Source organism: Scomber scombrus, chromosome 5, assembly GCF_963691925.1.
Source record: "Scomber scombrus chromosome 5, fScoSco1.1, whole genome shotgun sequence".
Lineage (NCBI taxonomy): Eukaryota > Metazoa > Chordata > Actinopteri > Scombriformes > Scombridae > Scomber > Scomber scombrus.
This window is the reverse complement of record NC_084974.1, coordinates 12767598-12789159: the sequence shown is the minus strand read 5'-3', so window position 1 is coordinate 12789159 and position 21562 is coordinate 12767598. Positions and strand designations below refer to the sequence as shown.

Below are 21562 nucleotides of genomic sequence, written 5' to 3'. Positions count from 1 at the left end.
GAGGCAGAGTCTTATTAAGCATTTAATAAAGGCAGGTGACTGTCAAAAAGTGTACCAATGACTATGCTTTGAGGCCGAGCACTTAAGTTCAAGGTTTTCTGCTGTGTTAGGCTGCTGCAGCATTTGTAAAGAAAGCTACCGAAGCAGAACCGACACTCATAAAAGCCTAGTTGATGTTATTATATCAAAGAATCTGGTGCTAGTGCTTGCTGACAGCGATAACATATTCCACCATCTGTGAGCTCGACCCGCTCTAGAGAAGCAAACATTAGCTCCGGTGCCTGCATCAGCAAGATCTGTGATGGGTACGACTGTACTGAGTGTGCCAAATGATGATCACAGTGACAGGCGTGTAGTATTAGAAATACTGTTCATAATAAAGATGAGGAGAGTACTACGGTTGAGCCACACTGTGGTGTGTGACACCATATATCATGTTCAGCCAGTGGATATAGATACTTTGCTGAGCCATGACTATAAAATAGATTGAAAGGGTGTTGCTAATGCTCTTGTTTACATGGGACCCCAAAATTATGATGTCCATCTCTGATCAGAGTATGGGAGCTGATGAAAGAAATATATAAAGTTGGGTGAGTTTTAGGCTAAAAGTTTCCCTCTGAAATGTAGTTGAGTAGAAGTATAAAGCAGCATAAATATAAATATTGTACTTAGGTGCAGTACGTAAGTATATGTGATCAGTTACTTTACATTTTTGAAGATTAGTTAACATAACACGCCAGTCCACCACTTCATTTTAGACCTGTAGTGGCATCTAGTGGACAAAAATATAAAATACTTCATACAGTTCTTTACAGGTATAATGTGTCCTACTTTAATAGTTTTAAATGAAAGTTTATGATATGTTTGGGTGAAGGCATCCCTCACTCAAACCTATCACCACATTTTAAAACCTAACAAAAGAAAGCAAACAATTATAGGCCTATTAAATTAAATGACCAAATATAGGTATGCACATTTCTGAATGTTTTGGCAGATAAAGCTGCTTTGTATAAATCAATGTATTTTCTAAGCCTAAAAACTAGTGTCCCAGATTATAAAATCCACAAATTCTGAAACTAGTGGGCACAAGGAACACTAATATATGTGCCATTTCCCTTTTGAGTACAATATCTAAACAAATGTCTTCTTATTTAATAAGAAAAACATCTTTGGGATTTCATAATGATGTATGGTGTTGATCTAATGTACTGGATTCATATGTAAATATGGTACACATGTCAGACTTGCAAAAAGTGTCTCACATTACCCTAATCCACCCTATTTGCTGGTAATTTATTGCTGTACACACTCCGGCCAGCAGAAGGCGGTAATGCATATTTAAACTGGTTAACTCGGGCCGGCAGAGCCCCGCTATCAAACAGAAAGAGGAAACAGTAATAAAAACATGCCTGAACTTTGGAGTGCTGACTTATAATAACAGATTTAAAGTAGTATAATCTTGACAATGGAGAGAAGAGCAGGGACAGTTTCTGCTATCAAAGCTTTAGGGTGAGTAACATACTCCTGCAGCCAATATAATGCACATTAATTTCTTTTATTTAATTGTGTTATTTAAGAAGTGATATAATATTCTCTCCAGTATATCAGGACATGCATGGATTGATTTCACCTACCGTGTGCGTGTTTCCTGCTCAGGTATCCAGGTGTTTCCTGCCTCTCTAAGTGTAAATGTGATGAACTTCCCTGTCCTCTGCTCACCTGGCTGAGTGCACAGCTGAGGAGACTCTGTCCAGAGCTACAAGGTGGTTTTATATATTATTATTATTAATCAACATCTATCTATGCAGTAAACCACAATCCAGTGGGAGTTTTTATGACTGTACAGAGAATAATAAGATCCTGATCTGGTGCTTTATGCTTTGGTCCTTTTCTTTGAGATACACTGCCTGATGGCCTGACATGTAGATCACAACTTTGACATTAACATTTTAAACCAAACTGATCCAACCAAAATGTTTTCTAGGCTTCTGATTAATTACTTTATTGCTTTAAATCTTTAATGTCTTTGTGAGGATGTTTTTCTGAGCTGAAACAATTACTCAAATGACAGAAAATGTGTCTTCAAAAATATGAATCCTTTCCTTTCTATCATTTTTTAAAGCAAAAATACTTGAATGTCACTGGATTTAGTTTCTCAAACGTTTTCTTTCATTGTCTACTGTGATATTCAACTAAACATATTTGAGTTTTGGATGAATGGTTTGGCTAAACAGGCTATTTATGTCAACATTTAGATTCTGGTGGGAGAGGGGACGTCTTGCTGGTAGAGGAGCTGAGACATTTACTGTCTGACTTATCCTCTCCCCTCACTGTGCCGACGTCAGAGGTGCTGGGGCCACCAACCCTCAACAAAGTCACTGGTGAGAAATAATAGGAGTCCGGTGGGTGCTGTGGTAAAGTTTTGTGTTGAAGGTAATAACAGATGACTGCAGTACCCGTAGATTTGTACATTTCCTTCCCAACATTTTTAAATGAAGGGTGAAATTTTGCTCTAAAAAAACTCTTTAGAGTTCCTTGTATCGGAATTGCAAGCAGCCCGCATATTCAAGCATCATGAATTGCATCCTGAGGATAAAACGACCGGAGGGGAATCTGAAAAAGAGCAACGAGTGGACGATCACAGCCATGAACTCGCTGAGGAATATGAAGATGAAGGTTCTGACAGTGACAGAAGGAAGGCGGAGATGCAGGCAGAATGGATATTACTGCTTCACGCTCTTAACATGGACGCTTCCTCTCAATTTACAGACGTGATGAAAGAGGTAAGGCTGATATAAGAGAGACCGATCAGTGTTTAAATCATGATTACAGACTGAGAAGCACAGTAAGGATTATATTAATGTTTTAATATAGGTGGAGTCGAGGCTTGCTAGTCAATCATGTGGACACATGACGGACCCTCTTCTTAACAACAGCCTGAGCCCAGAGCAGTGGGTATGTTGCTACAACTCTTAGCCATTCATCACACATTATATGTATTTTATATTATATTGTATGTATTTCACTTTTCTTTCCTCTCCTTTCCTCAGGCACAACTTGTAAAGATAAATGAAGTTCTGTCCAACAACTATAACTGTCGGCGGCAAATGATGATCAAACGCTTTCAGGTTACACTTGAGTCGTTTGCGTGGGGAGAAAAACAAAAGGTAGGAATGTTTAATTGTTGCATGTTTAGAAATGATTCCTCCAAAGTGGAAATTCTTGGCTGGGTTTTAGGCAGCGAACATTGAATAACTATTTTTAGTACAGGAATCAAACATGCAGTCTTGTCAAAATGACTCTACTATGGATTCATTAGCAAGTTATTAACTGTTTGGTTTATTAAATATCAGAAAACAGGAGGCTGTTAATTGTATCAGAAACAACAAAGCACACACGCTCGTCCTTGATACCATCTGTAGTCACAATCAATCTCTTGCTGCAGAAGTTTATTTGGGCACAACGGAGGCATCACTGCACCTCACGATGAAATCAAACCTCCTTCTTTTACTTCCAGGAGCGCAGTGAAGCGTTGGCCTCGGTGCCTCCTCTTGCATCCTTCAGCGGCTCCTCCAGAGTATCCATGTCTCTACTGCTCGCCGCCAGAGAAGATCAGTCCTGCATTGAGCCAATCAGGGCAGGAAAAAGCACTGACGTCTACAAGGTAAAACCATAAACTGTTATAAACCAATCCTGTGGTTCTGAGTGGCGTTTTTCATGACTGCAGATGGTTTATAATTCCTGTTTGGTCTCTCTAGACGAGAATGGGTGACGTACCGGACAGAGGAGGACGACCGGGTGAAATTGAGCCACCTATGCCATCATGGGGAGAACGAAGAACGCAAGGAAACAGATCAGGAAGAGGAAGAGGACAGCAGCAATGGCGTAAATTTTCTGATAAGAAGAAGAAGAAAGGGAAAAAGGAGTAGCACGTCGTTCTCTTTGGTTTAATTAATGAACTGTAGAAATAAGTCATGAAAATGTTTTATTTAAATCTTCAAATAGAAAATATGGATGTGGAATGCTGCATATTATATAATTTTATAGTTAAACATGTGTATAATTCTTAGTTTTAGTATATATACATACTTGACAATGTATATTTCAATAATGTTTGGGTATGTGGCTATATATTTTTGTTTATGAAAGAAAATTACAGAAAGAAAATTTTGGGGGGGGGTTTGTTGATGACTTTGTTGATGCTCTACTACACAGGTTTATTTACTCAAGAATAAACCTGTTACACATCGCAATTCATTATTTTTATCATGAATTATCAACAACTTTGGCAAAGCTCATAACTGATTTGAATACACAATCTTAAGAGCACCTGACACTCATCTGAAACACGACATAATGAGCTTTCGTGCTGCATCCTTCACTAATGTACATGTCAGCTGATCTTTGAGGTACTTGTATTTTTACTTGAGTATTTCCATTTGATGCTTCTACATACTTCCATTCCACTCCATTTTATATTGTACTTTCTCATCCACTGCATTTATTTGACAGCTTTAGTGACTTTTCAGATGAAGATTTAACACAATGGATAACATAAGAGGCTTTTAAGTGCTGCTAGACCGCACAGCAGTAGGGTTTTTCGTTTCAACAGCCGTTTATGGAAGTGGACTGTTTTCTCTTTGGCTTTAACCCTGTAAAACTCGTTTTTACATCCTGGAGCAATACAGTAATAGCCTCCTTTTAGTCTTTTCCTGTCCCATGGTTCTTCTGTTTCCACCGTCTCTCACTATCTCTATCTGTCACTGTCTCAACCGTTATACCTGATGAACTCAACCAAGCCAATCAACCCTGTGACGTCACAGATTATCATACTGCAAAATGGCCATGGCTCATTTTTTCATGAAAGGTATAACAGGGCTTCTTTTTTCTTTTATATGTTTACATTTTTTCATGCATTTTATATGATTCTTGATAAGGGTGGAATCCCACTCAGTAAATAATATTAACTTGATTGGCTGCTTCATATCCACTGTAAAATAAAACAATTAAAGATGAAACCAGTTGTTTTTGTTTTGACTTTTTACAAAAAGCACTATAGTCGGGTCACATTTCAGATTTCTGTCTTGTAAACAGCTCCACCAAATGGTGATTTTTCCCTCTAAACTTCGAAGGTGGTTTAATTTCAATAAATGTTCAAATGATCCAATATTTAACCAAAAAATTACAGATTACAGAAAAAGATTTGTGTAGCAGAACTATGTTTTTTCTTCTTTCCTCTCCCATTTAATCATCTCACCACATCTGATGTGTGTCGTCATGAACAACACAACAAATTACTTAGGGACGAACATGAATGGTGTCAAGTGTTAAATGTTATATTATTTTTTAGATCTGTAAAGTTTGATTAAAAATACGTGAGTTTTTTTCCTGGTTTGTATTTATTTTTTGAAAATTGATATCAGCCATGTGACAACACAAAATCTTCCAGATAAAAGTTAATATTACAGTGATTTCAGGTCCAGGTCCAGGTCCAGGTCTAGTCTCTGCTGACCTGACCCTGACCTGTGATGAGTTTAGGACTTCTCAAGCTGTTTCTTCAGATCTGAAGCTTCTGCTGCCATCTCTTCCTCTGACCTCCACGTGGAGGGACTGTCCTCATCCTCTCGGTCGTGTTTCTGGAGCTCATCATACACGCTGTCGTTACGCTTAAAGTCACCGGCCTTCCTGGGCAGCACATGGACATGGACATGCTTCACGGTCTGTCCGGCTTCAGGGCCGTCCTGGATGGCGATTGTGACAGAGGTGGCGTTGAAGTGCCTTTCCACCAGGTTGGAGACTCTCTGCGTGGTGCTGAATAAATCTGCCACTTCATCTGGCTGGAGATCCCTAAAACGCTCCACCGGTCTCAGAGGACACACCAACACGTGTCCGGGCACCACTGGCTTCCTGTTGACCAGAGCAAAGCTCAGCTCAGTCTGCAGGAACACAGAGGAGGCCTTGATGAGGTGCTGTCCAAAGCGCAGGGTCGACATGTTTCTCCCACCTGACTCACCACCAGGCCTGCAGGTGGAGGATGACGATGGTGATGATGGGGAGGATGAAGAGAAGCAGTGCTCAGACTGTGGAGGAAGACACTTGATAGTTCCTCCTGACTCCTGGCAGCTTCTGTATGTTTTTATTTCCTCCTAGATGCTTTCTTTCAATCTTGAATCAGCTGGATCTTCTTTACTTTCTAACTACAATCCCAATCTGCAATCCTCTCTCTTAATTCATTCACTCATTATTATCATTATTATTACTATTTGATGCTGCACTCATCAGTTAATCTCACACAATGATCCTCTGGACTTTCATACATTCGTCTGTCCCATGAAAGCGGCTCCAGCCAGTGTTTTTTTTGCATCATACCGGAAGCGAATTTTATTTCCTAGGACGACGCAGTCATATCCCGCCCTACTCTGCCTCTGATTGGCTAGAACTCGTTTCTCGCTGTACGCATGAGGAGCGTCATTGGTCAGGATTAGGGTAAGCGTGTCTGAATAATCCAATCAGAGCCCGGGGCCATGACTTTGCCATCCTAGGTAAAAAAAAACAAAAAACACAATGACACAGGAAATAAATGATGTAACACATGGAAAGTTCCGGAGCAGCTTAAGGTCGACAGATATCTGTGTCTATCAGCCACCAAAACTCACAAGAAATCTACTATATCTACTAATATTTTAACAAAATGCCGAGAGGAAGCAGAAGCCGGACATCCAGGATGGCTCCTCCAGCCAGGTAACATTTCATTTTGGAGAACATTTGTTGAAATGTGTATAAAAATGATGTGAAGATAATGTTTTAGCATGTTCAGCTAATGGCTTACAGTATGTCAGCAGAGTTATCTAAATAATAGGTATAAATAATAATGAATAAACATATTTTCTATATCTAAACGCGTCTATTTAGCTGACTTTAAACCTATTGTTAAATGAATAGTGGTTGATCACAGTAATGAAGGTCACACTGTTAAATAATCACGTTTGGTTGCGTCACAGACATGAATTATAAAATAAACAGTGTAATTACATAAAAAATACAAATGAGAATAGTTTTGTTTTAATCTATAGATGACTGAACACATAAAGGTAAGAAGATAATGATAAAGACTAGTATCATCTGGGCTTTAAGTTTGTGTAATATAATGATAAAGCTGAAATGTTTACTTGTCTGAACAAGGGTTATTTTAGTTTTGACATTTTCATTAGTTTTTATTTGTATTTAGGTTTTGTTTTGTTTTTTTCAGTTTAGTTTTAGTTCTAGTGTAACAAGTGATTAAGTAGTTTTGGTTTTATTTAGTTTTAGTTTTTCAGGTATTAAAAGGAAAGCCTTGATTTGTAGGAGCTTAAAAAAGGATGAAAGAGTGCATGATACCAAATATAGTTTACCAAGTCATTGTTTATTAAAGGTACCATATTGGGCAAAGCTATTTTAGTATTTTTTAGGTTTTTAAAAACATTAATGATGCTCAACCCACAGCAGAGCTCAGTAACTATCACTTGGAGCTCAAGGAAAAGCAAAACATAAAATGGTTAAAAAAATGTTTTATCAGTTAACAAAATTAATTTTAACTGCTAGTTTTAGTTTTAGTCTTATAGTTTTAGTTAACTGTAATAAACCTGGTCTGAACAGGTGAGTTGTGGTGTGTCTGACTGTAAATGTTAAACTACGTCCTCGCTTCTTTGTCATCTTATTTATAAAGCTCATTATTTAATTTGTTTGTCCGGCTTTAAGCTACGTTTACTTTAGTTTAGATATTGCATGAAATACACAGAGTTTAACACATTGTAAACTGTCAGATGTATGTTGCTTTAGATGAAAGCGTCTGCTAAATAAAATTGTAATTTGGTTTTGTTTCATTAGTGCTGATGCCAAACAGCACAGAGAAAACACAGCAGTGACCTAAAGTGACTCCATGCACCAGAGACATGCTATAACACTGATATTATATTATGTACATTATACGCTCTGTTACTCCCTTTTTCAACCATTTGTTTAAAGATGATATGAAGACAGAGGGGTTGTTTTTCTTTATTGCATTAGACCTATATGTGCAGAGCCTTTTTTAAGTTTTAATGTCTTCTTGCATCTTACCATGATGTTGTGAGTGTGATGTGATCTTCTCAAACGTTTTAGATTCATCTACAAATATTTTGAACTTGATGTTTGCATATTTGGCACTGCCACATAGAGGTAGTGCCAGTTGTTGACTGCTTAGATTAACCTTTTAAAATGACTTTTGTCTTCATAGCCGGGCACCACCATCACCACCACCGATGGCCCCACCTCCTGCCCGTTATGCCCCGGCTCCGATGCAGGCTGCTCCGTCTGCTGTGGGTGCTCCAGCTGCAGCACCCAGGCAACCTGGTATGTTCGCCCAGATGGCGACTACAGCAGCTGGAGTGGCAGTGGGCTCTGCGGTGGGACACACCATCGGCCACGCAATGACCGGAGGGTTCAGCGGAGGCAACTCTGAGCCTGCCAAGCCTGACGTCACATACCAGGTAATTAAATAGCAGTCCAGCCAGTGATGAGACTAGAATAGCATCGGGACAGATCAGTCTGTCTAATGGTAGGTAGGTCATCAGTCACAGAGGTGTTATCAGAGACAACCTAAATTGTCATATCAGAATTAATTGAGTTGCACTTTATCATCCATTAAGGAAATTAAATCTGATAAAGGATTAATGAATGGAAATAGTTGCTTTGTGTGTTAAATGTTGCTCATGAAACACCTACAGTTATTCCTCATCACATAAATTAGTGAGCTCTTAAAAATGCCACATGTAGATTTGAATGATCCAATCATCTGCCTTGTGTCTGTCAGGAGCCGTACCAGGGCCAGCCATACCAGGGCCAACCCTACCAGAGCCAACCGTACCAGGGTCAGCCCATGTACCAGCAGCCACAGTCCATGTTCCAGCAGGAGGCTCCTCAGCAGCAGTCCTGCTCCAACGAACTCAAACAGTTTGTTGAGTGTGCCCAGACCCAGAGCGACTTAAAACTCTGCGAGGGCTTCAGTGAGGTGCTCAAACAGTGCAAATTCTCTAGTGGTAAGTAATGTGTGGCCCTTTGCCTGAAATTACATTAAAGAGGGATTCATAGCTTATCTTTCTAAGGAAAAAAATGGCCACATTTTCTGATTTCAGTTTCTAAAATGGTCTTAACTCTTCTGTGACAGTAAATAAAATGTGTTTGGGTTTATCCACTGTTATAGATTTTTTTTAAAGAATTTAAGGATGTCACCTTGGGCTTTGGGAGAAAGAGATTGTCGTTTTTTTTTTTTTTTTTTTTTACAATTTTCTGACATGTTGTGGCCCTAACAACTAAATGATTAATAGAGGGAATAATCAACACATTAATTGATAATGAAAATAATAGTTGCAGCCTTACTTGATTTTCTGCTGCGTAAGGAGGATTAGCATTTAGTCATTCACGTGTCATAGCAGAATGACTCTGCACTGTGCACTGTGCTGTAGTACTCAGTGTGGCCATGAGGTGGAGTAATTTTAACACTTTCTGAATGCTTCCTACTAACTGCTTTTTTTCTTCTACTGTTGGATTTAAAAAGAAAAAGACAAATTAATTAGTAGAAATAATAGATATTAACTTGTTGTTCTTTCCACAGGTATGTCTTGAGATGGAGACAGAAGAGTGGAGGCTGAAGAGCGCACAGACTGCAGTTAGGAGCCATACTGGATATTAGTAGAGATCAATAAACATGCTTTATTTTGACAGTTGATTATCATCAGAAGGCATCGGTGCATTCATTTCTCAGGAAATACTGCAGAATTTGTAATAATAGTCTTATAAATAATGTTTCTTTGGTGTTGCATGTTTTGAGTTGATTTCTGTTGTTTTTCATTAGTTGCTGTGCTTTAATTTAAACTTCTTTCTGTATTATATCACAAATACAACTGCAGTGTTAGAACATGGTGAGCCAGCAGTTTCAAGACCTCCACACCGTTTGCTTGTAACAAGTAAATGATTAAAACTATTAAAGCACTTGGATTATAAATAAAGACAAAAAAAACCTCTCTGTGATGTGTGATGATTTATGCTCTGCTTCCTCAAATAGAAAACATTATTACATTGTATTCTGGAGGAAAGGTTTCTATTTTTACATGTTTTCTTTCATTAGATTATTAAGAGCTACCAAAGGCTCCACCACCTGTCATGTCACTCCAGTCTCAGTGCAAATCCACAAATTGAATGTTGCATGTGGGATAATGTAGGTCAGCCTGGTCTTTCTCTGTGTCTCATGGTGAAAGCAGGAGCAGCAGGGGGTTATTTCATAGGATCTGCTTTTTTGTGCGGACACACGTTCAGAGAGTGCTGCTGCTGCTGCTGCTGGTACTTCCTGGGAAGCAGTAATTTATTTTTGGCATCTGACATTAGAGCTCACTCTCTGCAATGGCAGCAGCCCTACGAAGCCACTGCAGCAGAGGAGTTTGACTGGACCTTCTTTTTTTCTTTTCTTTTTTTTGTCCTCTCTACACTTTGAACAGACTTTAGTTAAATGATGGATATCCTTCACTGCAGGGACTGACTGGGACCGGACACGGTGAGTGAGCAGAGCAGGCGTTTTTACCTCATTTGCTTTGCTTTACTGCAGCAAGCAAAAGGTCAAATAGTGACAGAGGTTGAGAGGGGGCTCCAGTTTACACTTTGGCATATTGCTTTATTAGTCTGCGCCTCAGGAAAATTTGGGTAGGACGTTAAATCTGGGACAATAACTTGTTGGTACTGAAAGATAATTGTGTGTTTTGTTCCTGTATTTATGCTTGTTTTACTACTGTTTTAATGCCAGTTATGGTCCTGATATCTAAAATAACTTTTCGTTGTTAAAATATGTTTTAATTGCATTACCTTTTATTAGACAAGATAATATTGTCATCCTGATCTGATATTCAGAGTTGATATTATTCAATCAAATTTAATGTTATTTTAGTGCCATTGAAGCATGTTAGGGAACAGACCAATTAAAATATTTATCTTAAAATCCCCTAAAGCGTTACATTAAGGCTATTGTGTCAAATGTTTATTAAATAATGATCAATTGATTTATTTAATATTTTAACCACAGGAAAACCTGTTGCTTGTGTTCTTCAGTCTATGTGCTGTATATCTATCAGGTCAGACAAGTTTGTTCATTGTTTTTAGCATTATGTCAGGCTCTTAAGCTGGACTGTAGATATTAAAACAAGTCAGAAATCTTTACATCTGCTATGATTTTAATGAGCTTCATTGGATTTAAGCAAAGCTGGTGATACAGAAAACAGTTCATCTTTTTTAAATGACAGTGTTCAGTAAGTGTAGACTACTGTCTCTTGAGCATTTAAAATAGTATCTGTAATACAACCAGCTTTGGGCCAGCTACACAGTTTAACAAGAGCAGAGAGCATGTTTGTGTGGTGGAGGATCAGTTGCTTAGTTACCACTTTCAGTTCACAAGTGGTGGAAGAAGATCCTTTATTTAGTAAAAAGTAAAACACAACAAATATTCATGCCTTCCTCTAGATGGATTGGTATGATTTTGATCCCCTGTGACCCAAGAATGTTTTATCTCTGATCAAAATCATACCAATCCATAGAGGGAGGCATGAATATGTGTACTAAAAGTCATGATAAGCTGTCAAATTTCATTCAGAACTTCCAAACATGTTTTTAGAATAAATGTAGAAAATACTTGGCTTTGTATAATACTGTGTCTGAAATAGTAATAATTTTTTTTCATTTCAAAAGTTTAACTGCTGAACCTGAGACATCTGGTCCTTCACTGTAAAGTCCGTTCTCAGTATTAGTGAAGGGGAAGCTTCAGGTTTCGCCAAACTAGTCGTGATATCAGAAATCATTCTCGTAGGTACGAGCTGTAAACTGAGATTTAAAGTGAGCGCAGAGAAACTTTCCTCCTTTAGCAGATGAATGTAAAACAGCCTCCTATTCTCAAACTCTGCACATAGAGCAAATCCTCCTACTAAAGTCGGTCGGATTATCCTAACAGGACCATGAACGTCTGCACAAAATATCACAGCACTGCATGGCATAGCTCAACCAACTCTGATGAGATTGTCACACCTAAAGTTGCCCTGATTGTGTCAGTGAGAAGCTCGTTCACTCTACTAAACAAACTGTCTTTGTCTGTCGGCAGCCTGTTGTGAGCTGAAAGCAGTTTTGTTGCCTTGGTGGTGATCCAGCATCACTCAATCATGACCAAAGAGGAGGAAATCCCTGACTGGGTGGGAGCCCAGGAGTTCTATGACAAATATGATCCCAAGGAGATTCTGGGAAGGTATGTTGAAGAAGCACACAGCTTAATATACACTGCAAACATTTAATTTATTGATTTCTTTAACCAATTAAGTCCCATTGAGGTTGGCCAGCGCTTCAAAAACACAATTTTTTTTATTGGTGCTCTTAAAATCCACATGAAAGACAATAGATTACAGCTCATATTAGATGATTTATGAAGCCTATGCTATGACTTTACAGAAATTCCACAGAGTAGTTTCCCAGAAGACCCTGGGAGATGTCAGCAGTGCCAGAGCTCGCTTATTGTCATTCCCCACCATCTGTCGGACAGTAGTGGGGTTACATAAGGCGCAGTGTCCGAGGAGAATGCATTCATTAACTTGAGCGTGTTTTGGACAAAGGTTCAGTGTGGAGAGCCACTCGGGATTGGCCAGAGCCCCGGTGGATTGCGTAATTTCACTCCCTTTCTCACATGCAGGTCATGAGGTCACCGGATGTGTGGATGGACAATGTGTTCCTCCTGCTAGTATTCTTCACATGGCTCAGTCAGCTTCACAAACAGGGGGAGGAAATTCTGCTCAGTAGGCCCCGGATTATCCTCTGAAATAGAGCAAAAAATAAATACAATGATGAGTTTATGATCTTTGAATTTATGCTCAGACTTGTTCTGAAGTTACTGAGAAAAATAAATAAAAGGAAACAGGATGAAACTGAAAAGATCTGAGCAGTATTCAGGAGAAAAACATGTATCATGCAAAAAAAAACCCACTTTGATTATTGAACATGACATCCATCAGTATTCACAGAAACTCCTGAGTAAAGCACACAAACATGTTTTCTTCTCTTCGCTCAGCTGTACAAACATGAACAGCTCTTTCATAAGAACGCTGAGGTGTTTTCTCTTCCTCAGGGGAGTGAGCAGTGTGGTGCGTCGTTGTGTCGACAAGCGGTCATCTCAGGATTATGCAGTGAAGATCATTGACATCACACCCTCGGACAAGATGACCTCAGAAGAGATCGAGGAGATCCGAGAGGCAACAGAGAAGGAGATTGATATCCTGAAGAAAGTCTACGGACAGGACAACATCAGTAAGCACAGTTTTGAGTTAAAACACCCATTCATTAGTTCATTGGAATGAACAGTCCTGTGAAATTTACAGCTTCTCGCACATAGCACAATAGGTTTGTTTGGCCTCCGTCCCTCTAACCTGCTCAAAGAGTGTTGACCTTTGCCCTCTACTGATGTACAATACAATATCTACTGTTCCTGTCTTGATTCAGTACTGACAAATCTCCTCAAATGTCTCTCCTCTTCAGTACAGCTGAAAGACTGCTACGAGTCCAGCGCCTTCTTCTTTCTAGTTTTTGATCTGTACGTTTATAATCTCAAGTTTTACATTTACACACGTTTTTATACTCACCAGCAGACGGAAATTCACTGAAAATGTTTTACTCACCAGGATGAAGAGAGGTGAACTTTTTGACTACCTCACAGAGAAGGTTACCCTGAGTGAAAAGGAAACCAGGTGAGTGAGCATCTTACATCACTTTATGGACTTTTTCCTTCTTAACAAATATGAAAGCAAGGAATTATTCTGCTTTTTAAAGAGTCAAGAGTTTGTGGTGTGTGTCCGTTTTAGGAATATCATGCGTGCTCTGATGGAGGTGGTCCAGTTCCTCCACGACCAGAACATTGTCCACAGGGACCTGAAGCCTGAGAACATCCTCCTGGATGACAATATGAACATCAAACTCACCGACTTTGGCTTCTCTGTGCAAGTCCAGGAGGGAGAGAGGCTCAAAGGTTTGTGGTAACTTGCATTTAAACCAACCTGTAAAAAGTATTACATATTTTAAAATAGTTGATATAAATGAAAGGCCATCTAAGAAGGACATGGTTGAAAAAATCCAAAGGTGACCCAAATCTTTCTTTCTCTGCCTGAAAAACACTGATATGATTAAAATCCAGCGCTGCTTCTAAAGATCTAAACTCACATATCAAAACAATATTGACAGATAACTCAACGTAGGCACAGCAGACTTCAGCACATTCAGCTGAGGACTTGCTCTAATAAAGTTTCTATGTTTACAGCCTTCAGTGCTGTGACAGCAGCTGCTGCTGCTGGTCAGCGGAGAATCCGGTTGCGCAACACGCTTCCATCTCTCTCAGCCACTCTTACAAAGGTTAAGATGGAAAAGGACACTCAGATCTATTTACTGTACTCCCGGTTACTCGGAGCACACTGACCTTTCAAATAGACACTTTGACTTCTCAGAGAGCACCAGATCACCAGCAGTGGGAACTGGCAAGTCAAAGGTCTAATAGAAGAGTGCATCATCATTTAATTTCTCTTCTTAGGGTGTAAAGATTTAACATGGATGTTAGACATCGTGCATTAGGCTGTAGATATATTTCAGCATGTAAAATGGCGGTATGGCATGCACACAGTAACAGTAAACCCCAAACAAATGTCAACAAAGCAGACATGGTCTGTATGTTGTTATTAATGTTCACATGGGGAGGTGAAAATGTTTTGTGACTTTTCTCAGCTTCTCACATTTGATGAGTTAATGCTTTTCTTTGTTATACATGATAGTAAACTGTGTGCCTGTTTTCTTCACTGGGACTATTGAACAAACAAAAAAAGATTGAAACAATGTATCTATATTAAACTACAATGAAGAAAAATGATCAAATATACTGCCTATATCTTTAAAAAAAATAATTTTAGGTTTTATAAATTTATTTGAGTAATATTCTGCCCGATATAGACAGTAATCTTTTCTTCCAGCATCAGATTAAAGTATCATCAGATTAAAGTGCACTCTGAGAAACAGCCTTCATTCAGTGTGCTTGAGTCTAATTTTACATGCATGTGTTAAACTTTACCCTCTTAAACTTAACCTCCTTTATAAACCTTGCAGCCAGGGCAAAAGTGCTGAACACGTGTTTTTAAAGCTTTGCAAGTTTGAGGTTTGACAGTTCACCAAAAAAAAGCCCAGAATCTTCACAAGAAACATGCTCAATTTTTTTAATAGTAAAAGTCTGTTTCTATCTGGATCTTGTCTTTAATTCAGAGGTGTGTGGGACTCCTGGTTATCTTGCACCTGAGATCATTGAGTGCTCCATGGACCCAGGACATATAGGATATGGTACTCCTGTGGACATGTGAGTAAGACTATTGCACAGATGTGAGTAAGACTATTGCACAGTAGAAAGGCATCTGGACATTAGATACTGTATATAAACTGTACTTTTTTAACAATAACAAAAGTTATTATAGATGGCCTAATACGTAAGCTCATGTTGTCTTATTTATGATCTCCACACAAAGTGAACCTGTTTTATAAGCCTGTTCTCTGGCTCATCCACCCTGCAGATGGAGTTCAGGTGTGATCATGTACACGCTGCTCGCAGGCTCTCCACCCTTCTGGCACAGGAAGCAGATGCTGATGCTGCGTATGATCTTGGCGGGAAAATATGACTTCTCATCTCCAGAGTGGGAGGACCGCTCAGATACTGTTAAAGATTTGGTAGGATATTTTATCTCAACTTGTTTTAAAGTCACACACAGCAATAAATGCACTTTGGACAATACGGCTTCAAATATTCATCGTGTATTTTAAAGCTGCAGTGAAGTTTTAATCACACATCATCACATAACATACACTCTTTATGGTTTTCTCAGATCTCTCGGATGTTGGTGGTGGACCCGAAGCAGCGTTTCACAGCTAAAGATGTTCTCAACCATTCATTCTTCTCACAGTATGTGGTGAATGAAGTACGACAATTCACCCCGTACAGGCGTTTCAAGGTGAGGTGTTAAAGATTTTGTTTTTAACTCTCCGATGTGTCAAAGATGTCCACTTGAAAATGCCCATATCCATAAGACAAACTATAAGACTAAGACATTAGTCGAGACTGCAAATGTAATACTACAGCTGGAAAAAACTGAAAATCTTGATTAAAATACCCACAAAGAAATATTCAAAGTGACAGATTATCTATCTTAAACCACTGAACTGAGAACTGAATTAGAATTATTTTACATTTTATTAACTTGTTTGTATTTTTCTGTATTTATTTATATGATTATATTGTATATTTCATAATGTCTTATTTAATTTTGGCCACATAAAAAGGGGTCTATGTGCGGCTGCCTTGAAGGTGGGATATCAATCCCAAAACATTATGGTATACTTAAACTTGTCGTCAGTGATTTAAATAAAATGTAGTATATTATCTTTAACATTAGAAACTACCAGTATGGTCATACAGGTTCTCAAATGAGATGGTAAAATTTACTTTGTCAACATGTACACATTTCATACTTAAAGACATCAGTAACCCTTTACTAAATTTTCTCCATCAGGTCATTTGCATGACCGTGCTTGCCACAATGAGAATCTACTGCAACTATCGCCGAGCCAAGCCTGTTACTAAGGAGGTGATCAAGAGTGACCCATATGCTGTGAAGCCCATCCGCAAGCTCATTGATGCATGTGCATTCAAGATCTACGGCCACTGGGTCAAGAAGGGCCAAACTCAGAACAGAGCAGCACTTTTCGAGAACACTCCCAAAACCATCCTGCTGTCTATAGCTGCCGAGGCAGACGAGCCAGCCCACAGCATCTGGTAATAAACAGTCGTTCCTCAGGGCGCGTCTGTTGGAGCTTAAAGGTATACTATGCAGGATTTCTTGGTTGGTGTGTTTAAACACACAGTATTCAAAGTTGGTCCCTCCTCCCTGGCTCAATGAATGAGGGAGAGGAAAAGAGAGAGTGAGCATCAATGGTTGAGCGAGCTACAGTGTGTATGAAGGGAACAAATGGCACTGGCAAGAAAAAAGTTGTGAATCAGATAAAACATTATATTTCACAGCGGATATGATCTGAGGCACAAATAAACACGCACACGCCTTCACACAATGCTGCGGGGAGATGCAGCATTGCTCGATCCTGTCTGCTATGGCCTCTCTGCTTTGTGTGTGTAGCTCAGCCCCGACCACAGACCTGCAGCTCTTTTTACATCCATGACACACAGACAGAGAGCAGAGTTGAGCAGAGGAGAGAGACGGAGACAGTACTGTAATCTGGTCACTGTGCTAAAAGTCCCAACCTCCCACTCTGCACGCTGTTACTGGCTGAGGGCTACAGACCCACTGCCCAAAGGTTGATAGCCAGAGACGTAAATTATAAGAAAATAAGAAATTACAGGCAGAGTCCCTGCAGATGAATACACCACCTTACACTTCTAGTGGGTCGTAGTGATGTATGAGTCTAAACATTGTTTTGTTTTTAGGAAAATCCTGTGTAGTATACCTTTAATTTGGAGACACCTCTGCTCAGTGTGGCTTTTTCGTACCCTTCCCCATTTTCTCCTACAAAAATTAGTATAATGCACTGTGCAAATGTTTTACCTCAAGACCTGCAGTGGAAAACAAAACATCTACAGGAATACCACAGAGAATATAATTCACTGTTTAACATTTTACCTTCACTTGTCCTAATGGTACATCAAATTACTGTTAAAATAACAGATAATGTTTTTTTTTTTTAAAGAGATAAAAAAGGTGAAACTCTTTTCTTAAAACTGCATAATTGTTTTCTTGATGCTGGCAGTCACTGATATTATCAGAGACTAACTGTTTAACAGTACGCAGCACTGTTCTTATTTAATAGGTTGGAAACACTGTATCCACTTTTATCTCTCAGTCATCTGGGGCTTTCATTCATAACATTAATTTGTCCAAGTGGGAGATATTAACTAATTTAAAATATGTTGTTAAAAATGCAAATATATGTAGATTGAAAATGTGATTTATCATATTCATATTAATTGATTAGATATGGTGGTGCAGTGGTTAGCATTGTAGCCTAACAGCAAGAAGGTTCTGCTTTGGATCCACCGGCCTGCTGGAGCCCTTCTGTGTGGAGTTTGCATGTTCCCCTTGTACCTTTGGGGGTGCTCCAGCTTCCTCCCACAGATTAAAACATGAAGTTTAAGTTAATTGGTAGCCCCTAATTGCCCCTGGGTGTGAATGGTTGTCTGTCTCTATATGTGAGCCCTGTGATTGACTGGTGACCTGTACAGGGTGTTCCCCGCCTCTCACCCAATGTCAGCAGAGATTGGCTCCAGTTCCCCCGTGACCTTTTAGACGATAAGTGGTAAAGATGGATGGATGTGGGGAGCCCTGGTAGGCCATCTGGTAGAGAATATACCATCCATCAAAGTTGGGTCCTTAACCACAGTGGCCTAGAATCCAGTCCGGGCCCTTTTCTGCATGTTGTCCCTTCCCTACTCCCAGCCTTTTGTCTCTCTACAATCACCATCAAATAAAACAGAAATGCCAAATATGTAAAAAGAAAAAAAAATACAGGTTACTCTTTGCAGAACTGTGAATAATTGGCTCTTTACAGAAGCCAAAGCAAAATAAAACTTTACATTTGTCTGACAGGAAAATGAGAGAACCTGCATACTTGAAATTACATTAGACTTAGATATTTGGTCAATATGCATGATGTATTGTACTGTACTGACAACTTCACTGGAAGTTTTAAAGATTTTAGCACTTTGAATGAATTGTATGTCATGGCTTTATTTATTAAAACTTGCATTTCACACCCAAGCCTTGTTATTTGTGTAAAAAGTACCAATTAAATGTATTTGTGTTTCTCCAACATCTGTAGGCTAAAATTAGAAATCAAATACACACAAGCAATTGTGAAGATAGTTACAAGTTTATTACAAATAAAAAGAAGTGAGATACGTTCACATCTCTGAAGTATAAAACATTTGAAGGCAGCCTGCAGTATTCAGCTTTCTATTCCATCACGGTGCTGTGGGTGAAAAAGAAAGAAAAATCTGTTATAAGCACATCACAAAGTGTGACATTAATCTGAATGACTGTTAATTTTCATGTTCTTACCAAGAATGAAAGTTTTTTTTCTCTGCTCCCTTAATAGTTGTTTGCAGTTCTGCTTCAGAATGGCTTTTGGATCCCCTGAAACATTTAGCAGGCGAGAATAATTATTACAAGACAAAACAGGAATGCTGGCAGAGCAGTGTCTTCAATTTCAAAGTGCATAATTGTACTCATTCCTGTCCAGTCGGATGAGACTGAGGCAAGCACTCATCCGGTCATTTTAATAGAAATGAGACGATACTTTTGCATGGTGTCTGACTGTATCCACCACAAACCAGCTGGTACAGAATTCTTCCATGCCTCAGTGCTACTTTCATGTTTTTATATACAATAATGATCTTGCATGTCTTTGCATGACAAACGTACCATCCTCAGGCCATTCTTCACGGCCTGGAAGAAAGTCCTAGCAGCTTGTTTTCTTTGGTTCATTGTCCTCACCATAAATGTATGTCTTTTTGTGCTGGAACAAAAAAAGAATCAAAAGAGGCTATGAGCTGAATTTGCCTGATAACATACTGTAATAGGTTGATTAAACACACATAAAACATAACAGAGTTCACCTAACATACTGTTTTAACAGTAAAGTGGAGTGATGAGAATTTGTTGCTGACTTAATGATTACCTGAACAAAATGTCTAAAAAACTTTGGCTGCATGACTTAATGTAAATTTTAGTCAGTTGCAGCCCTGTTAGCAGAATCACGTGTTAAGAGTCTCAACGATTAATAAATTAGTTACCAAGTATTAAATAAATTGCAGACTATTTTGAGTCATTTTTTTAAAACAAAAAGATTTCAGAATTATAAGTGTCAACATTTTCTGGTTTCTTAACTCTTACGTGACAGTAAACTGAATAAATTTGGCTTGTACATTTGAGGACGTCACCTTGGGGTTTGACAAACTGCGATGGACATTTGTCACCGTTGTATGTACCAAACTACTAAGCGAATGAATTGAGAAAGTAACCACCAGATTAATCTATAATAAAAATAATTGATAGTTACAGCCCTAAAAGTGTCACACATTCATTGTAACCATATGTTGCTGTATTCACTCTGACTTGAGGATGAGTCACACGACAAGTGCTCTTATCCTGTTGTTAAGTCAGTGTGTGAAAAGTATAATTTAGCATGGTGTCTGACTGCATTTACTATTTGAAAAGTAAAACAGAATTCGGCCATGCATTCAAATACATGTTATAAAATAATAGTTACCTCTCAATTTTTCTTCTCCTGACCCTGTAAAGGTCGACCATTCAGAGAGGGCATCTTGCTTGGTACCTTCAGAGAGGAACAAATTCACAGCAATTAAACTCTGAACACGTCTCTGCTAGTCATTATTGCTGACTTGACAAAGAATTAACACACGTTCCCTATTATTTATGTATAACTTCCAGTATAATGGGAAACATGTATGGTAAAGACAGCAGATATCTAATCCTTCTCACCTCTTCAACAAGAAGATCTGCCTGTTTCTGGGTAGGCCATTATTCTCCATTATGGAGAGGGTTGGAGGTCAGGCCATCTCCTCTAATGTCATCCAGCGCTACAGTCACACAAAAAACAAGCATTTAATCCATCAATAGCATATTTCCCACTTTCATGCGTTTGTAATTTCTCTATTTACTTCTTCAGGCTATCATGATTTAAAATAGTATGAGAAGCCTTGTTCATCCTAATCACATTCATATATATCCGAGGTTGTTAATAACCAGCATAAGCATCGTAATGTTAAATAGATAAAAGCTATAAGTTTAAGTTTAGCTGACTAAAAAACTACAACCAACACTGCCACATGTGTTGCAGCACATGCTTTCCACAGCATGCTAAAGCTAAAGCTAAAACACCTGCAAGAAAAACAAAGGTAATTATCCTGACAAGCATGTATGAAAACTCACATTTTATCCTGCTGGCTCCTGTTATGACCCAGATACGGCTTTAAAGTAAACATAGTCGACATTTTATGCTCTCTGTGGGTCAGCGTGCTCCTAACAACTAGCTTCATCTTCTTCTTCATGGGTCGTGCCGGAGGGGGAGGGGGGGGGACCATATATTTGCGTAAAATCTCGCGAGAGTAATAAATTAACACAAGCCATGATCTTTTCAAACCCCACTAAAGTGTCTAAACCTAACAAATCTTAACCACAGCATTCATAAAAACATTATTATTTAGTATAAAGACAAACAACACCCTCAATAAAGGAACAAGGCGTGGAAATCTCGCGAGAGTTTTACAAATCTAGGGTTACCATCTAGTCCTCTAAAGTTTAATAGCAAAGGAAACACCTTAAACTGCATTACCGCCACCATCTGGACTGGACATGTGACAATATATCAGACCAGTTTAAAAAATATATCTATATCTATAAATGTGAAAAATATA

At 38.8% G+C, this 21562-nt stretch overlaps 4 protein-coding genes, 1 long non-coding RNA gene and 2 other non-coding genes across 8 annotated transcripts; 3 read left to right on the top strand and 4 right to left on the bottom strand.

Moving 5' to 3' along the window:
- The first annotated feature begins 1398 nt into the window (after window positions 1-1398).
- On the top strand, window positions 1399-5056 carry im:7138535 (uncharacterized protein LOC797998 homolog). 2 transcript variants are annotated; one of them, XM_062419268.1, is made up of 8 exons: window positions 1399-1509; window positions 1657-1763; window positions 2256-2381; window positions 2530-2783; window positions 2875-2955; window positions 3051-3167; window positions 3518-3664; window positions 3759-5056. In XM_062419268.1, the coding sequence occupies exons 1-8, from the start codon at window positions 1466-1468 to the stop codon at window positions 3927-3929; spliced, it is 1047 nt and encodes a 348-aa protein (XP_062275252.1). In that variant the 5' UTR covers window positions 1399-1465; the 3' UTR covers window positions 3930-5056. The 2 variants fall into 2 exon arrangements, with proteins under 2 accessions (XP_062275252.1, XP_062275251.1); XM_062419267.1 differs by having other exon boundaries at window positions 1657-1766.
- Window positions 5057-5449: 393 nt separating this feature from the next.
- On the bottom strand, window positions 5450-6333 carry fhit (fragile histidine triad diadenosine triphosphatase). Its single transcript, XM_062419529.1, has one exon. The coding sequence runs from the start codon at window positions 5991-5993 to the stop codon at window positions 5535-5537; it is 459 nt and encodes a 152-aa protein (XP_062275513.1). The 5' UTR covers window positions 5994-6333; the 3' UTR covers window positions 5450-5534.
- A 235-nt stretch (window positions 6334-6568) lies between these two features.
- On the top strand, window positions 6569-10042 carry chchd2 (coiled-coil-helix-coiled-coil-helix domain containing 2). Its single transcript, XM_062419068.1, has 4 exons — window positions 6569-6741; window positions 8255-8507; window positions 8831-9056; window positions 9632-10042. Exons 1-4 carry the CDS (start codon window positions 6692-6694, stop codon window positions 9640-9642), a joined length of 540 nt encoding a protein of 179 aa, XP_062275052.1. The 5' UTR covers window positions 6569-6691; the 3' UTR covers window positions 9643-10042.
- Window positions 10043-10383: 341 nt separating this feature from the next.
- LOC133980179 (phosphorylase b kinase gamma catalytic chain, skeletal muscle/heart isoform-like) lies at window positions 10384-18879 on the top strand. Its single transcript, XM_062418793.1, has 10 exons — window positions 10384-10567; window positions 12155-12295; window positions 13166-13344; window positions 13573-13627; window positions 13716-13781; window positions 13896-14059; window positions 15334-15424; window positions 15636-15789; window positions 15945-16070; window positions 16629-18879. The coding sequence occupies exons 2-10, from the start codon at window positions 12213-12215 to the stop codon at window positions 16893-16895; spliced, it is 1185 nt and encodes a 394-aa protein (XP_062274777.1). The 5' UTR covers window positions 10384-10567; window positions 12155-12212; the 3' UTR covers window positions 16896-18879.
- A 113-nt stretch (window positions 18880-18992) lies between these two features.
- Window positions 18993-21189, bottom strand: LOC133980180 (uncharacterized). Its single transcript, XR_009925161.1, has 6 exons — window positions 21078-21189; window positions 20628-20725; window positions 20395-20460; window positions 19548-19641; window positions 19185-19259; window positions 18993-19095 (listed from the first exon to the last, which is right to left on the bottom strand). It is a non-coding gene; the product is annotated as an uncharacterized LOC133980180 (long non-coding RNA).
- On the bottom strand, window positions 19344-19481 carry LOC133981183 (small nucleolar RNA SNORA15). Its single transcript, XR_009925249.1, has one exon. It is a non-coding gene; the product is annotated as a small nucleolar RNA SNORA15 (small nucleolar RNA).
- On the bottom strand, window positions 20223-20363 carry LOC133981182 (small nucleolar RNA SNORA15). Its single transcript, XR_009925248.1, has one exon. It is a non-coding gene; the product is annotated as a small nucleolar RNA SNORA15 (small nucleolar RNA).
- Window positions 21190-21562: the final 373 nt, after the last annotated feature.

Excerpts from the sequence above, each read along its gene's own strand:
- LOC133980179 (XM_062418793.1), top strand. The coding sequence starts at position 12,213 with ATGACCAAAGAGGAGGAAATCCCTGACTGGGTGGGAGCCCAGGAGTTC. Across the intron at positions 13,345-13,572 it reads CTACGGACAGGACAACATCA|TACAGCTGAAAGACTGCTAC; the intron begins GTAAGCACAGTT and ends TCTCCTCTTCAG. Across the intron at positions 15,425-15,635 it reads TATGGTACTCCTGTGGACAT|ATGGAGTTCAGGTGTGATCA; the intron begins GTGAGTAAGACT and ends TCCACCCTGCAG.
- fhit (XM_062419529.1), bottom strand. The coding sequence starts at position 5,993 with ATGTCGACCCTGCGCTTTGGACAGCACCTCATCAAGGCCTCCTCTGTG.
- im:7138535 (XM_062419267.1), top strand. The coding sequence starts at position 1,466 with ATGGAGAGAAGAGCAGGGACAGTTTCTGCTATCAAAGCTTTAGG. Across the intron at positions 2,956-3,050 it reads GCCTGAGCCCAGAGCAGTGG|GCACAACTTGTAAAGATAAA; the intron begins GTATGTTGCTAC and ends TCCTTTCCTCAG. Across the intron at positions 3,665-3,758 it reads AAAGCACTGACGTCTACAAG|ACGAGAATGGGTGACGTACC; the intron begins GTAAAACCATAA and ends TGGTCTCTCTAG.
- chchd2 (XM_062419068.1), top strand. The coding sequence starts at position 6,692 with ATGCCGAGAGGAAGCAGAAGCCGGACATCCAGGATGGCTCCTCCAGCC. Across the intron at positions 6,742-8,254 it reads AGGATGGCTCCTCCAGCCAG|CCGGGCACCACCATCACCAC; the intron begins GTAACATTTCAT and ends TTGTCTTCATAG. Across the intron at positions 8,508-8,830 it reads AGCCTGACGTCACATACCAG|GAGCCGTACCAGGGCCAGCC; the intron begins GTAATTAAATAG and ends TGTGTCTGTCAG.